This window comes from Macrotis lagotis, chromosome 1 (assembly GCF_037893015.1).
Source record: "Macrotis lagotis isolate mMagLag1 chromosome 1, bilby.v1.9.chrom.fasta, whole genome shotgun sequence".
Lineage (NCBI taxonomy): Eukaryota > Metazoa > Chordata > Mammalia > Peramelemorphia > Peramelidae > Macrotis > Macrotis lagotis.
In genome coordinates, this window is record NC_133658.1 from 512,495,362 (window position 1) to 512,512,988 (window position 17,627).

The window sequence follows — 17,627 nt, forward strand, 5'->3', positions numbered from 1 at the left end:
ATTAGCAATATGCCTCCAGGAATCCTACATGCTGCCATCTTCCCATGTGACACCTCATCTAAATAATCCCTTTTCCATTATCAAAAGCAGATTTAGAAAACATGTGTTCCCCATCTAACCTCTTCCTTCTAGAGGCACTCAAGCAAAACAGGGTTGATCCCTTCAATCCTCCTTTGTCTACATGCTTGTATTCATCATTTTAATATTTATTCTATATATCCTACAAAGGAACTTATTGCCCCCCTCCTTTTAGAATGTAAGTTTCTTGAGGATAGCAATTGTTTCCTTAGCAACCAGCAGACAGACATATAGACATTGAATAAATGCTTAGTTCTTTTCCTCTATCATTCCTCTGCTTTAAAATTTTCAATAACTCCGTGACCTTATAGGATTAAAAATGTTTGTCTACATGCTTGTATTCATCATTTTAATATTTATTCTATATATCCTACAAAGGAACTTATTGCCCCCCTCCTTTTAGAATGTAAGCTTCTTGAGGATAGCAATTGTTTCCTTAGCAACCAGCACAGACAGACACATAGACACTGAATAAATGCTTAGTTCTTTTCCCCTATCATTCCTCTGCTTTAAAATTTTCAATAACTCCGTGACCTTATAGGATTAAAAATGCAGCCTCCTTGACCTAGCATCCACCTAATACTTTAAAAGTTTCATTTCACAGATTTCCTTTCATCCACTCCACATTCAACTAAACTGAACTATTACCCATCATTCTAGCATATTCTCTATTCCTCTGCTTCAAATCCAAGATCAGATACAGAAGAAATTTTAGGAGGAAAAAAAATCCAACTTTTTGGCAGATAAAATAAAATTATTCCATAAATTTAGTTATAGCTCTTAATAATCAACTCATCTCAAGTACTTATAGCATCTGTTTGATGTGGCTTGATTTTTTTTTTCTATTTCTCTGTATTTATTTTTTAAAATTATATCCTATTATTGAAATTCATGCAACAAATATTTAGGGACTGTGGGATTAGTTTTACAATCCTAGACAAAAGATTTGCACATGTATCATTGATTATATAACACCTAATTTACCTGTTAAGATACAAATGAGAGTCACAAAAGTCATTTACCAAAACTGTTCAAAAGTTTCTATGTATTTGTATGCCAAGTCTGAACAAAGACTGACTCTTGTACTTAGACAAGCTTCTCTTTCATGGGATCAGAAGAGATATCAGAAACTATTTAGTCTAACTGAAGTTAAAATGGAATATCCACCATAATGGGATATACAGCCTCTGTGTAAAGATCTTCATGGAGAATAAACAATTACTGAGCAAACCCATACCACTTTGGGTAATCACTGCTATAGGTGTTGCCTCTTAACATGGGTAAAGTGAACAAGTCTAATCTCCCCTTATGATTGGTTATGCAGTTATAAGAATTTATAGTACTTATAACTTCTTTCATTAACATTATTCATCTTATCTAGGGAATCTGAAATTTATGACTAAACTTGTATTTGAATATATATGTGTGCTCACAACACACCATCCAATATAAATACATGTATATATATATATATATATTACAATACAAAATTTAATTTAGTTTTCATATATGTGTATATACACACATACATACACGCACACAGAGTGAGATCCACTGGAGAAGGAAATAAGCAAATCATTCTTGTATCTTTGCCAAGAAAACACCATAGACAGTATTAAAAAGGTAAAAAACATATCATCAAAAGATGAACCTCTCAGGTCAGAAGGGCCTGGCATGTCAAATAGTCCATGCGGCTATTAAGAATTAGAGATGACTGAAAACAACATACATATATATGTATATATTCATATATATACACATGTATATGTACATGCGTGTATATCGGTGTGTATATATTTCATATTCTAATGACTGAAATTTGTATATACTCTGGAAGAAATAATCCTATTAAAGAGTGTTCACAAATATAATTATGAATTTAGTTTGAACAGACACAAGAATTTTTTAAAAAGTATATTGAAATGCTGAATAATGGCAAGCTAGCACAAAACATCATTGCCCAATTTACCATTCCTGAAGTTAGCATTGTTATGAAAGTTCAGGCAAAACTCTAGAACTGCTTTACTGGGCAGGAATGTTACTGGGTTGTTTTGTGCTCCACTTTGGAAAACATGAAAACAACAATGTTAATGTTAGCAAGTCTATAAATTTAAATTTTCACAGCCTAAGGCATCCACAGAAATGAAAAAGCAATGTATCAACAAAGTACCAAAGAAGACCCCCTAGCCACATGCTTATTATTCCTATTTTCTACTCTACTTTCTCTCTAGTTGCTTCATTATAGAGGTATGTTGAAATCTTAGTGTTGCTCAGAGACTCAACAGATAATTGAGATACAAGTAGAAATTCTTCTAAAATTCTTTGGATTCAGAATTTAAAGTCTCATTCATTCAATGGTTATATCTCTGCTGGTCCAGGTAACTGTTAAGACAAAATCTGAATCCAAGCTCTCTCTCTGCAGAGACAATGTTTTTTTTTCCCCCCTTCAACACATACCAACAAAACCAAGACTAGCAGTAGTCAAAATAAACACTCATCTGGGATAAAGATATTTTTAATATTCACTTTTATTATTGCAACTGGATATGAATCCTGGTTCTATGACTTTTTTAACTGTGGGTTCCTGGTCTCATTCTATAAAATGTAAAATGAAGGGTCTCTAAAAGTCCCTTCCAATTCTAAACGGCGATCCTATAAACTGGGAAAAAAAAGAGTAGAAAATTGGGTTATCCAAAAGTATACCAAAATAACTCAATCACAATTCAAATATCAGAGAGAGTGGTATCAAAGTATTGAGACAAATGATAAGTGTTGCATAAATAATTAAGGTTAATGAAAAGCAACACACAAAACACACAACATTACAACTGCATAGAATTTAGTGGTTTTTGTAGGAATGGGAATCCAAAATGGTAACAGGATCTTTCAAATGAAAATATTCAATTCCTTCTTTAATCATGGAATATATTGTTGCAGGAGAAAAGATTCGTAAACAATCCCTGTTACAAGAGAACTTGGCAACATACCTAGGGTGACGGTCAATATAAAGAGCCCTTCAAGTGACAATCTTTTTCTTTCTATTTTAAAGGTATTCTCTTTGCCCATTTAATTCCTACATAGCTGGTCACAGAATGTACAGATGGAAAACACCTTGGAGATTGAGATCATCTAGTCTAGCCCTTCATTTTACATATAAAGAAACAAAGTCCTGATAAGGAGTAACCTGCCCACAGTCATGTAGACAAGTAGCAGAGTTAGGAACTGCCCTATACCAAAACTGAATGTCTCCTATAACATAAAGCCTTCCCTGAATGATCTTTTTCTCTACAAATTCCATGTAGCCCTTGGGTTGCATCTCTCTTATGCATTAATCACGTATTACAGTTGGATGTTTATTTTTCCTCTCTTTCAGTTAGGTTGAACATTTCAATCGGTAGAACCTTTATATCTTTGCCAGTGTCTAGATCGGATAAAGCATTTTTAAAAAGGACTATGAATTTGATTATTCTCATGTATTTTTTAATCTAATTAAGACAGAAATCCTACTCAAGAGTATCACTACACAAAAGAATGTCACTACACAAAATAACAACAAATGACCTAGCATTAAGCATTTCATCATTGAAGCAACATTAAGAAGAAACATTTAATTTAGACAGATATTCTCCACAGAGACCGATATCTAATTCAACAAAGGGAGATACAGCAATAGATATAATTCAGGGAGACAATTATTTAATATGAAATAGACTCTCAGTTCCTTTCAGATCTCCTGACAATTTGAAAAGAAAATTTATAAAATCCAAACATATAAAAATCACCAAAATATTAATTACAAATATTAATATTCTCCCTCTCATATGTCATTGTCTTTTTCTGTTTGCATAGACACTATGATAGTTTAATATATTCAACTCTTATAGAATACAAGGACTCGAGCTTTTTGGTTTTCTAAATATATAATCTAATAAACATCACATACACAAAAGTACAAAATACATCCTGTTAAGACAGAGAGACATAAATTGCATCTACAGCACATTCAGAGTTTTTTGAGAATGGATTTTATTAATGAAGAAAGGGTTCCCTGTCACCCTGGTTTCAGTCACTCAGGTGTGTTCTGTTGAAAGAGGGCGATGGAAAGGGAAATGAAGAAAAGATTACATACAGATATGTCAAAATGTAGTCTCAATATTCCCACTTACGTCGAATCAACAATCATTTACTGATATAAATGATCATATGTAATCATGTTTACAAATCATTAATAGTAAAAGAAATAAAGAAAAAAAATAACTGAAATTTTACATCAGACTCAACAAATTAACAAGCAAGATAAAAAATGCAAATGGTCAATATTGGAGAGGCTGTGAAAAGACAAACCGACTAATATACCAGATTACAGAGACATCAAGTGGTTCAGTCATTCTGAATTTCAATTTAGAATTCTACAAAAAAAAAAAATCAGCAGTCCTAGTACTGACATTACACTCCCAAGGCCCGAGACCCGATCAGAATAATCATAGCAGCACTCTTTGTTGGAAACAAAGTAGATACCCATCAAGTGAAGAATGGTTGAAAAAAAAGTGGTATATGAATTCAATGAAATATTATTGTCCACTAAGAAGTGACAAGTAAAAGGAATACAAAAACTTTGGAAGATCTGTATCAGGTGATACAAAGAAAATAAGAACCAAAAGAATAATAGAGCAATGTTAATATAACAGTTTAAATAAGATTCATAAAAGTAAAGTAAATTCTGAGTAACTGAAAAAAACTGATTTTTTTTAAATGGAAAGAACACAAGATTTTGGAGGAGAGGCCCCTACATTCAGTTCTTTGGTATCTACTAACTAAAACTTTGCCGAATCACACACTAAGTCTATTTTCTCATCTATAAAAACAGACAGTTAAATTAGATGGTCTCTAAAGTCTATTCCAGCTCTAATTCTATTATCTTTTCATAGTAGATATATAGGGAATTAATAAGATATAGAATATTGAATACATTGTACAAACTGGTCACCATATTTGGTGTTTAATACAAACAACATAGGGTTTGATTTGAAAGAGGAATGTTTCCCTCTGAACTCCCCAAATTACCTTGAAATTAGCAGAAGGCATCAATGAAACTTATTTTTAAAATAAGAATTTGCTGAGCATCTACTGTAATGTTTAGTGCTCAGACAAGTACTTTGAAAGAAGTACATGTGGGTTCCTGGCATCACAGGGAAATTAAATATATGCGAAAGAAAAATAAAAACAAAAAAAGCCTAAGTGAATAAAATTAAGTGCTTAATTGGATAGGATTGAGTTTGAAGTGCTACTGGATTTCAGGGATAAAAATGACCAAAGAGGACTGAAGGAATCAAAGAAGCTTGGAAATCAGAAAAAAGAAATTCTAATTTTAGAGGTGGGAAGGACCATAGAAAGATGGAAGATTCTGCCTTTGAAAGAAGTAAAAGGCCTAGTAGAATGAGCAGTGAAGGTGGAATTAGAAAGAGATTGATTCAGTTTCTGTTTCTGATACAAGAAAAATTGTGATCAATGGGCATGTCTCTTTGATTTTTAATTTTTCCATCTATAAAATGTGGATAAAAATGCTAATGCTGTTGGTCAGTCTTTACAGACATGTCTAACTCATCATGGGTCTTCTTGGGAGTGATTTGCTATTTCCTTCTGTACCCATTTTACAGATGAAGCAAATAGGGTTAAATGACTTGCTCAGGTCCTCTCAGCTAGTGTCTGAGGGCAGATTTGAACTCAGGAAGTTAAACCTTTTTGACTCCAGGCTCTATCCACTGCATCAAAATAATATGTGTGTGTGAGTGTGTGTGTGTGTGTATACATGTATATATACATACACATATATATATATATAATTTTTAAAACCTTAAATAAATGCTAAAATGTCAGCTATCAATCAATTTTCAGGTAAAGAAGAGAGATCATAACAGGGTAAGGGAAGAAAGTTGAAGACATGGAGGTCGGAATAAGCATGGTGAATTTTTTAAGGAAGAAACAGTTTGGACAGAGCAAACATAGTTCCATGGAGATAAGCATTGAGAAAAAAAGGTTTGAATTAACTGAATTTTTAGAATGGGGCCAAATTGTGAATGGCCTTGAAAGCCTCAAGTATTAGGAGCTGATGCTAAGAGTGACATGAAGGAAAAGTTTAAGAACTAATATCCAGAAACAATAGGTAGGACGGGGTGAAATGAGAGGAAGATATAATCACAGAGGTCAGCTAGGAGACACTGAAGTGATAAGGGTTTAAGATAAGAACACTGAGAATAAAACAGGATGATATGAGAGATATTTTTTTTAAAACAGAAAATGACAACTCCATGTCTGATTGAGAAGACCAATAACTCATTTTAAGGTTTTGAGCCTATGTGATTAGTAGCCACAGCAACATCATTCCCCAAAACTTAAAAACAAAAGCAATGGGAAACTAGGTGGAGCAACTTCTCCTTTTTGGAGAAAAGAATTTGAGGTGACTCAAAGATATAAGTGAATATACCTCTAAGGCAGCTGTAAACACAAGACAGGACCTGAGATTTTGATTTGAGAGTCATCAAGAGAAGCTGAAGGCATGAAAAGGCATATCTTCTAGGAAAGAGAAGAGAATGACAAAAACCAATGATCTAGTCTTGAGAAAGCCCAAAATTAGACTGTGGGAAGAGTAGGTGTGGCTAACCACTGCTTCTGTTTCCAACCAAAGAAACACTGAAAAGGCCCAGCTGTAGAGTTGGAGAAAAATAAAACCAAAAGAGGAGCTTCAAAAAGAAAGGGTGACCAGCAATGTTATAGTTTCAATAGAGTTCAAAAGTTCAAAGCTGAGAAAATATGTTTTGAACTATTATGTTTCAGTTTGGAAAAAAGAAGAAAAAGGAAATTAGGATCAGGCTGCCCACCCCAAAACAATGGCTTGAACTATTTCCTTTGGAAATTTTTCTCCTACTCAATATAGAAGTTATTTAATTAGTGGGAGGGAAGGGGAATGTTTATGATTCATATCTTAGCCATCCAACTTATGTCTGTGTTACCCAGACAAGCCACTACTACGCTTGTTTGAGTCTCAAGTTTTCTTATCTGTAAAAGTTCTACTTTTACAATGACAAAAAAAATCTGGACATGGACATCACTGTAGTATAGTTTTTGTGCAGCCAAAACATTTCAAAATAATTTTAAATTCCATCACATAAAAACCCATTTGTTATTTATCAAAACATTCAAACTCTCAAAGTGATAATTTGTAAAAGCATCCATCTGGTAATGTTTCTAAATGATATCCCAGGAACCAAACTAATTGCTGTTGGGGTAATACATAAACTCATGGGAACACTTCTTAGCAATGAAAAGATTTGTTCTTGAAATCACAGGTATTCTAGATTTAATGACAGTAAAACCTAAGTTATCCTGTGAATATTTAGTGAAATACCTTACAAACATATGACTTCTCCTTAGTCCTAGTTCTTCTCTGAAAGGGTTTTACCATTTTCAATATCTCCAGTTGAATGTGGTAGATCAGAAAAGGCCAGTTGTCCTAATCTTTGTTCTGCCCGGTGTCTGTCTAGTGTCACCGTTCCTCTATGAAAACTTAAAATGGCTATGCAAAAAAAAGAAAAAACTTTTACAGTTCCTCATTTTTTTATAATTTAATAATAGCTTATTAGGGAGAGAAAGGGAGGAGAGAGAGGGGAATGGAAGAGAACTGAAATAAGGAAAAGCTGTCAAACAATTAGAGGCAAGATCCTTAAAAGTCATACAGGAACAAGTCGCAAAGACATGTGAAATCCAGGTATTAATGCTTGAATTATGAAGTACTGGCTAGTGCTAAGTAGGGGGTAGAAGTTTTTTATAAATGGCACCCTACATCTTTTTAAGAGGTTTTTACTACTATACTTTTTTGTGATGTCCAGACTAAAAGATCTATTTCCTTATTCCTGGTGAAACAATATGGAAGTCATAGTACTTGGTCCTTTCCCTGCCCTAAAACAAGAGTCAATATCCACCTTCCCCTAAGGTCAGACTTGAATCCTTGAGCCATCTGCCGTAGCCACTAATATCAAGTCACTTCAACCCTGATGATCCAAAGTGCTGATCTCCAATTTGTGTGAGAAAAACATTGGTATCTGTAATTAATGTGGAATTATGTACATAGATTCTGCCCAAAGGATATTACAGAATGAAGGCTCCTGTAGGAATTAGAATCTATGGGTAAACCAAGGAAGGCCTCTAAGCAAGTTCAGCAGACCCTCCTACGGGCTTGAGCAGGCATGGATGAGTATCCTAATTTTCATACTGATCAACCCACAAAGAGATTTCAGATCCATTTTCATATTTTGACTATAGGCATTTCCTCATGAATTGACAAACTTATTTAGAAAATGGGACCAAATTTTCATTATGTTCATCTCTGTGATGAAAAGCATTTGAAAGTTCTTAATAAGCAAATCAAGAGGTCACAGAGGAAATAATTTTAACAGTGGTGAGTTTTCAAGAAAAAGTAAATTATCTGAATGAAGAAAATCCCAATCTAAACACCTGTTGATAACATGTCATTCACTAGCCCTTCTACAAGATATTCAGAATTAATCATCTCCTTTGCAGAGGCTGTTTAAGGGCTAGCCAGCAGTAGCCCCTTAAGAATGAAGGACTAAGTTCTCCCTATTTGCTTCTTGTTCCTAAGGGTTTGAATGTCCTCCTAGGAGAAGAGAACTAAAAAAGGTTTGGATCAGAAGATAACCAAACACCTAATTGGACTTTTCCTGACAATAACACACCCCGCCCCCCAGATAGTAGAGGAGGGAAAGATGAAAACAAGGAAGACTTTTAAAAATAGGAATAAAAATGTAGCAGCAGTGTGGAAGTTCCGATGAGATGAGAGAGAGGGGAGGGCAAGTAAGATACTCCCTCTCTATAAGCTCAGGCAGCAGGTGTACAGCTTGGGGCTCCTTTCCTGTCTCTCTCTCTCACTCTCTCTCTCTCTCTCTCTCTCTCTCTCCACACACACACATACACACACACACACACACGTGTGTGTGTATATATACATATATATATAAATAGATAGATACACATATCATATATCTTAGGAAGTTAGATGGTGTATAGATAGATGGATAGATGATAGATAGATGATAGATGAATAGATTGGTAGAAAGATGGATAGATGACAGATGATAGATAGATGGATAGATGATAGATGGATAGATGATAGATAGATGGATAGAAAGATGATAGATGGATAGATAATAGATGGAAAGATGGTAGATAGACGATAGAGAGATGATAGATATAGATGATAGATGATAGATGGATAGATTGGTAGAAAGATGGATAGATGACAGATAGATGATCGATAGATGGATAGATGATAGTTAGATACATAGATGATAGATGGATAGAAAGATGATAGATGGGTAGATAATAGATGGTAGATAGACGACAGAGAGATGATATAGATGATATAGATGATATAGATGATAGATGGATAGATTGGTAGAAAGATGGATAGATGACAGATAGATGATAGATAGTTAGATGGATAGATGAGAGATGAGAGTTAGATACATAGATGATAGATAGATGGATAGAAAGATGATAGATGGATAGATAATAGATGGATAGATGGTAGATCGACGATAGAGAGATGATAGATGGACAGATGATAGATAGATGACAGATATCTGTCTGTCTCTCTCTGTGCCTGTTTCTCTCTCTCTCTCTCTCCATAGACAGATAAGTCTATACGCCGTCCCTGGCCTTGGATGATGCCAACTGTTGCTGCCCGCGGGCAGACATGAGTTATGCCCATGACAACCCGCGTGTGTGCCCACTGCGCGGGGCTCCCCGGGGGCAGGGGGCGTTGGGGTGGGCACGGCTGGGCTACCCACCGCCCCTCCTGAGGCTCACTTTGCTCGTCCGTCACACGGCTGGCCTGGGGGGGGGGGCGCAAGACCCCCTTTCAGACCCAAAGCTGCGGCCCGGCGCCCCTGCTGCTGGCCGCCTGCCTCAGTTTCCTCGTCTGTAAAACGGGGCTGCGGGTGTCCCGGCTCCCCCGCAGTCGCGGGGTGCGCGGCCCCTCGGTGCCCCCCTGTGAAGTGGGGGGAGTGAAGCCCCGCCCCCGAGCGCCGGCCCCACTGACCTGAGATGCCGCCCCCGATGACGACCACCTCGCACTGGCCGGTCGGGGGGCCGCCGTCGTCCTGAGGCTTGGCGGGGCCCGCGCGGGACGCCGTGCTCATGGCTGTGCGGGTCCCTCAGGGGTCTTCGGTCTGGGGGTGGGAGTGGGAAAGAGAGGTTCGGCCGGCGGCGGGCGGCGGGCGGCGGGGCTGCGCTGGGCGCCGCTGGGCTGCCGCCCCGCCCCCTCCTCGTCGGCCCGCCCCTCCCCCGCGGAGCCTCGGCCGCTCCCGCCGCTCCCGCCCCCTCGCGGTGTCGCGGGGCGCCGCGCGCACCTCCATCTTATAGCCCGAGCGGCCGGGGGCGGGGCCGCCTGCCCCGGCTACTGAGCATGCCCGGCCTGCGAGGCCGCGCCTGGGGGGGAGGCGCGCCGGGCCGGGGCCGGGCGCGGAGCGGGCACAGACCCCTCCAAAACCCCGACCCACCTTGATCTCGGCTCGACCTCTTGTCCGCGCGGAGAGCGGGTCCCTTTGTGACGTCACTGGCCAAGCCCCTGCCCACCCCCACCGGGCAGGCTGCCCCCTGCCGCCGCAGCGGCCAGGCTCGAGGCCCCAGCCCCCCGCGCCACCCCGAAGGGCATCCGCCGGCAATAGGTCTGTTAGCTCTGCCAGCCCAGAAGCTTACGCCAAATTGAATAAATGCTACAAGAAATGGCATGGTACTAAATTTAAGGGGGGGAAAAAGGCGACCCACAGAGATTCCAGATTCACGCTATAGGTATTTCCTCATTAGGAAAATGGGACCAAAGCAACAGCTCTCAGTACACTCATCTCTGCCATGAAAATCAGCATTTGAGAGTCCTTATAAGCAAATCGAGAGGTCACAGAGGAAATACTCTTAACAGTGTTGGGTTTTCACGAACAAGTAAATTACCTGAATGAAGAAAATCCCAACTCTAGACACCTGTCAGTAACATGGAGTTGAGACTTGCAAATGAGGATAAGGGACACCCTTCTATCCATTATCAATGAAAAGACCACTGTCAGACCACCTAGGTCCAATTCCTACCCTTTCCACTTTACCTTTTCACCCTGAGTCACAAACTTCACTTAACTTTTTTTTTTTTTTTTAGGTTTTTGCGGGGCAAATGGGGTTAAGTGGCTTGCCCAAGGCCGCACAGTTAGGTAACTATTAAGTGTCTGAGGCCAGATGTGAACTCAGGTCCTCCAGACTCCAGAACAGGTGCTCTCTCCAACTGCACCACCCAGCCACCCCATTCACTTAACTTCTTAAAACTTCTCCACAGGACTCAGTTTTCTCAATTGTGAAATGAGATGATTGGACAACAGTTACTTCCAGCCCTAATCTGTGACATCCTATAGAAAATTTGTGTGGCAGAGTAGATAGAGAGGTGGTTTTGAAGCTTAGCAAGCTCTATCTACTTCATGCTCATCAAACTAATGTCACCCTAACTTCTCTGCACCCAGAAATGGTGCTGCTAGGTCTTGCTGGAAGATGTTGACAGTTTGCACTGTTGAAATCAAAAGTTTCATTTATAAAATGACTTGAAAAAAATGACTGGGTTGTGATTTCATCAAATTGCATATTCCCTTTAGTGATTCAAATCACCACATGTACAACCCTTTCATGTTCTTCCATAAATCTGCCAATGTGTTAGGGTCTTCTTGAAATTGAGAAGATACCAAGGGATCTCAGTATCCATTTTAAGTATTTATCAATTATAGCATCTTTTCTTAGAAACAAACTGAAGCTATACTATCCCTTAAAAATTTACTTCCAGTGATAATATTTTTGTCTTGAAGTTGAATTTAGCCCCTTTCTTGTGCTGAGGAACCCCACCAATAATACATTATGGTACTGAAAGAAACCCTGAAGAGTCAATCAGTAAACACCAAAAATATAAAGGTAAAAATGACTATTTCCTCCTCTTGAGAAGTTCGTAATCTGTGTCTCCCTAAAAACCTCATACCCAATCTGGATGTACTGCTTTACATTTGGATGTATCCTCTCCAAAGGCCTGTAAACAGACTAAACTTTTAGAATTGTTATCTCACCATATTTGACTCTGCCCAAACACCTGTTTTGTTTTTGTTTTTTGTTTTAGGTTTTTGCAAGGAAAATGGGGTTAAGTGGCTTGCCCAAGGCCATACAACTAGGTAATTATTAAGTGTCTGAGATCACATTTGAACTCAGGTACTCCTGACTCCAGGGCCAGTGTTCTGTCCACTGAGCCACCTAACCACCCTTTGCTTATACACTTGTAAAAAGTTTGATAGAAACAATTTTTTTTTTAGGTTTTTGCATGGCAAATGGGGTTAAATGGCTTGCCCAAGGCCACACAGCTAGGCAATTAGTAAGTGTCTGAGACTGGATTTGAACCCAGGTACTCCTGACTCCAAGGCAGGTGCTTTATCCACTGCACCACCTAGCCACCCCATAGAAAAATTTTGATGGTAATTTAAAAAAAACTATCTTCACTTAATGGATTTTCTTAGATATTACTAATCAATCAATTTGGTCCATGATACTTATATTTTATCATTCTGGTGTTTTTCTTCCCAATAATAATGATTGTGAAGGAACCTTAGCAATATACCAATAGCTTGCAGAACTATTAAAATCTATGCAGAGATAGAATCTTTTAAATATATGAGAGCTTGTTTTTTAATAAAATCTTTTGATAATTCATAAAATGCTTTCTAGCTCTTACTGAGAATCACTCCCTAATTTTTAACATCTCTAAGTCTGAAATTTTGTATATTAGGTTCTCTTTAAGTGAAACATACCTATAACATATATTAGTGTGTTTTAAAATGAAGCAAATTCCTAAATATCAAATTACCTGGCAGTATGCATAATGGAAAGAATAGTAGACTTGGAAGCAAAGTATGGGTTTCACTGAGCAGAATCAGAAAAACTGTACACAGTAAGAACAATATTGTATGATGGTTAACTTTTGGATGACTTAGCTGTTTTCAACAATACAAACATCCAAAATAATTCTGAAAGATTTATGATGAAAAATCCTATCTACCTTCAGAAAAATAATTGATGGAATTTGAATGTAGATTGAATCATACTGTTATTTAATTTTTCTGAGGTTTTGTCTGTTTTCTTTTACAACTTCTCTAATATGAAATATGTTTTTCATGACTGCACATGAATAACCTTTATCAAATTGCTTGTCCTGGGGCGGAGCCAAGATGAGGACAAGAGCGGATCATGTCTTAGGTGCTCTCTCACAAATCTTCAAAACTAAGGACTTTAACTAAAATTTTGAGAGACAGAACCCACAGAGGGACCCAGTGAGGCAGTTCTCCTACTCAAGGTAACCTGAAAAAGAGCAGAAAGGCTCTGCTCCCTGGGTCGGAGGTGCAGCCCGCCAGAGGGGTATCCTGCCAGAGCTAAAGAACTTCAGCCTTCCGGAGACAGCCCCAGGGCGCTGGGAGCTGCAGCTCACAGCAGCTAGGGAGTTTCCTGACCTATGCCCCGGGGAGCACCGGGCACAAATTGGGGGAACAGCAGGGGGACCTCTGCCAGAGCGAGCACGTGAAGTCCAGCCATCAGGGCACACAGCCTGGCCATGGCAGCCCAGATCCAGGAACCAGAAGCAGGCGGAGCCCGTAAGCAGGAGCCCCCAGTGCATGAGCCCATTGAGCTGAATGAAGGGAGTGAAGAGAGACTACAGAGATCTTTCCTCTGCCCCTGGAAGAGAACTCTGGGGCTCTGAACACATTCAGATCCTGATCGCAGTCTAGGCCCCCCCCAGAGAACAGCAGGGGCCCCCCTCCACCTCAGCTCCATAGCAGAGGGGGGCACTTATGGTCATTCACAGACCAGGAGGGAGGACAGAGCCTCACATGCTGACACCCTTGTGGGAGTGTCCCAAAAGTTCAGGAAGCACCCCAAAAACAGGCTTAGGCTGGGGAAATGAGCAAGCAGAGAAAAAAAAAGAGGAACACAATTTAAAAATACATTATCTATGATCCCAAGAAGGATCAACATACTCAGTCTGAAGATGAGAAAACACAAGCTCTTCCATCTAAAGACTCCAAGAAAAAGCAGAAATTGGGATCAGGCTATGGCAGAGCTCAAAAAAGACTTTGAAAATCAAATGAAGGAGTTAGAAGAAAAACTGGGAAAAGAAAGGAGACAGATGCAGGAAAAACATGAAAATGAAGTCAGCAGCCTGGTCGAGGAAAGCCAAAAAAATGATGAAGAAAATAGCATGCTAAAAACCAGCTTAGGTCAAATGGATAAACCAGTTCAAAAAGTTATTGAGGAGAAGAATGCTTTAAAAAGCAAGATTTGCCAGATGGAAAAAGAGATAAGAAAACTCTCTGAGGAAAATAAATCCTTCAGACAAAGAATAAAACTCAAGGAGATTGATGAATTTACAAGAAATCAGGACTCATTACTTCAAAACCAAAAAAATGAAAAATTAGAAGAAAATGTGAAATATCTCAGTGAAAAAACAACAGATATGGAAAACAGATTTAGGAAAGATAATTTAAAAATTATTGGAATACCTGAAAGTCAGGATCAGGAAAAGAGCCTTGACATAATTTTCAAGAATTACTGCAGGAAAACTGCTCTGATATCCTAGAAACAGAGGGAAAAATAGAAATGGAGAGAATCCACCGACTCCCCTGAGAAAAAGATCCCAAAAAACCAACCCCTAGGAATATTATAGCCAAGTTCCAGAACTCCCAAGTCAAAGAGAAAATATTACAAGCAGCTAGAAGAACACGGTTCAAATATCATGGAACTGCAGTCAGGATCACACAGGACTTAGCAGCAACTACATTAAAAGCTCGTAGGACTTGGAATATAATATACCAGAAGGCAAAAGAGCTTGGAATTCAACCTAGAATCAACTACCCAGCAAAAATGAATGTCCTCTTTCAATGAACCAGGGGAATTTCAAATGTTCCTTTTGGAATGGCCAGAGCTGAATAGAAGGTTTGATCTTCAGATACAGGACTCAGGTGAAGCATGGAGACTGGAGGAGAAGGGCAAAATATGAGGGACTTTATGATGATGAACTGCATGTATTCCTGCATAGAAAAATGACACTGATAATACTCATATGAACCTTCTCAGTTAATAGAGCAGGTAGAAGGAGCTTTTATAGTTGAAGCACAGGAGAAAGCTGAATTTGAAGATATAATATGGTATAAAAATGGAGTCAATAGAAAAAAGGGAAATGTAATGGGAGAAAGAAAAAGGAGAGGGGGGAACAGGCCAAGATATTTCATCTAATAAGATTTTTCTTTATTACAATGAGCTATTGCAATGATATGGAAAGGGGGAAGGCAAGGGGGAATTAGGGAAAACTTAGCTTTCATCAGAGGTGTCTAGGAGAGGAAACAGCATATATACTCAATGGAGTATAGGCATCTGGAGTAAGAAGTGGGGTGAAACAGGGGGAAGGGGTGGGGATGTGAATGAAGGAGGAGAGTATGGACCATGGTGGGAGAGTGGTCAGATATAACACATTTTCTTTTTGACTTCTTGCAAGGGGCTGGGATTGGATGGCCTGTCCCGGACCATAGGGCCAGGTGGATGCTGGGCCTAAGGGGTGGTATGGGGGTTCAGGGCCTCTTGGTCCCAGGGACAGGGATCTGTCTGCTGTGCCACTCAGCTACCCTACAGCAGAGTCAGAGTGAAAATAGAGAGAAAATACAGTACATGGTAGTGGAGAAATACAAAAGAAGGGAGTGGCGATCAGCAATGGCAACAGTGGAAAAATATGGAAGGAACTTTTGCGATGGACTTATCATAAAGAATATGATCCACCTGTGACAGAATTGTTGGTGTTGGAACAAAGACTGAAGCACATTTATTATTATTATTATTATTATTATTATTACTATTATTATTATTATTATTATTTTTATTATTTGGGGGGATGCAGGGCAAATGGGGTTGGATGGCCTGCCTGGGTCTGCATAGCAGGGTGATCATTGGGTATCTGAGGCCAGATTTGGACCTGGGCGGTCCTGGCTCAAGGGCCAATGCTCTGTCCGCCACCCAGTCACCCCTAATATTATTACTATTTTATTTTTATTTTGTGTCTTTTTTTCCTTTTTTTTTCCTTTTTTCAGGGCAGTGGGGTTGGGGTGGCTTGCATGTCACATGGCTGGGTGATTGTTGGCAGTATGAGGACAGATATGGGCTCAGGTGCCCCTGGCTCCAGGGCTGGTGCTCTGTCCATTGTGCCACCTGGCCATACTTACAATTATTATTATTATTTTTTTAATTTCAATTTTTTTCTCTCCCCTTTATCACTCAAGTGAGTCTATATTTTTGGGGGGAGGGGCATTTTGTTTACTCTTAAGAATATTTTATTAATGTATAAAATCATTATTTATACAAAATGAGAATAAATAAATATTAAATATTAAAAGTGAAAAAAATTGCTTGTCTTCTCAATAATGAGGGAGGGGAGGAAGGATGAGAGAATTTGGAATTCAAAATTGTAAAAGAAAACCCCAACAAATCAAAGGTTAAAAGTTGTTTTTGCAGTTATCCTTTCCACATCACAAGTCTTAGGGATTTGGTGCCCCCACTATCTGGAAAATCTAGGTAAAAAATTTTGACCCTCTAATAATGAATTATTATGATACATAAAATATGTTGATATTATACATTACTATGCACATATTTCATATATTTCTAAGTTTCAGTCAGCTGCCAAGGTGAGTTTTCAAAAAGTTAAGTCAGTCCATATCAATCCCTTGCACAATGAGCTTCAGTGGATCTCTCTAATATCCAATATTAAAAAATTAAAAACAAAAAAGTAATGTGGGTATGTTTCCCAGTTCTGATACTTCACTCCTTCTATGGCCATGAGAAAATCATTTTATTTCCTTGAGTTTCAATTTATTTATCTTTAGCATGGGGATAATATGCTTGTATCACCAACCTTAAAGGGGTATGGTGAAGCAAATATAAAGCAGTTATATAAATGTGATTTGTTATGAAGAAAATAAGGAATTCAAAGATGGGAATTAAAGGAGAGTAAATAATCACAAATTTAAATGGGAATAACAAAGTTGTCAGAATGATAATCATAACTTTTCCTTGATTTCCAACAGTTTTCTCTCTAGATAATCCTTCAGAAAATGGTAAGTAGTGGGGTTAGGCCTTACTCCTTTATTTTCCTTCAGTACAGTGATCTCTGTCTTATTAGAGAGCAGGAAAATGAATTATATCAAGTCTCAGTGATACAGCCAGTGATGGTCTTGTCTCTTACATAACTACATCATCCCCTTCAATAATCTTACTTCACCCCCTCCCACCATAAGTCTTCCTTCTATGGCTGCATCCCCTCAGTGATGGTTGTAACTGAACCTGACTTAGGCAGCTGCCATGTGCAGCAAAACTTTGATCCCACCATTCCCTGCCTTCTTCCCCTGATCATTTCAGAAATGCTC

At 38.6% G+C, this 17,627-nt stretch overlaps 1 protein-coding gene across 4 annotated transcripts in view; it reads right to left on the reverse strand.

Annotated features, from left to right (window-relative positions):
• Window positions 1-10,685, reverse strand: part of MAOA (monoamine oxidase A) — a 93,920-nt gene extending 83,235 nt beyond the window's left edge. Inside the window, exons 1-2 of one of the 4 annotated variants that reach the window (XM_074214145.1) lie at window positions 10,653-10,685; window positions 10,193-10,322 (exon numbers count right to left, since the gene is read on the reverse strand). In XM_074214145.1, coding sequence (XP_074070246.1) covers window positions 10,193-10,292 — 100 coding nt within the window. In that variant the 5' untranslated portion in view covers window positions 10,293-10,322; window positions 10,653-10,685. The other 3 variants (XM_074214146.1, XM_074214144.1, XM_074214147.1) reach the window with 3 other exon arrangements.
• Window positions 10,686-17,627: the final 6,942 nt, after the last annotated feature.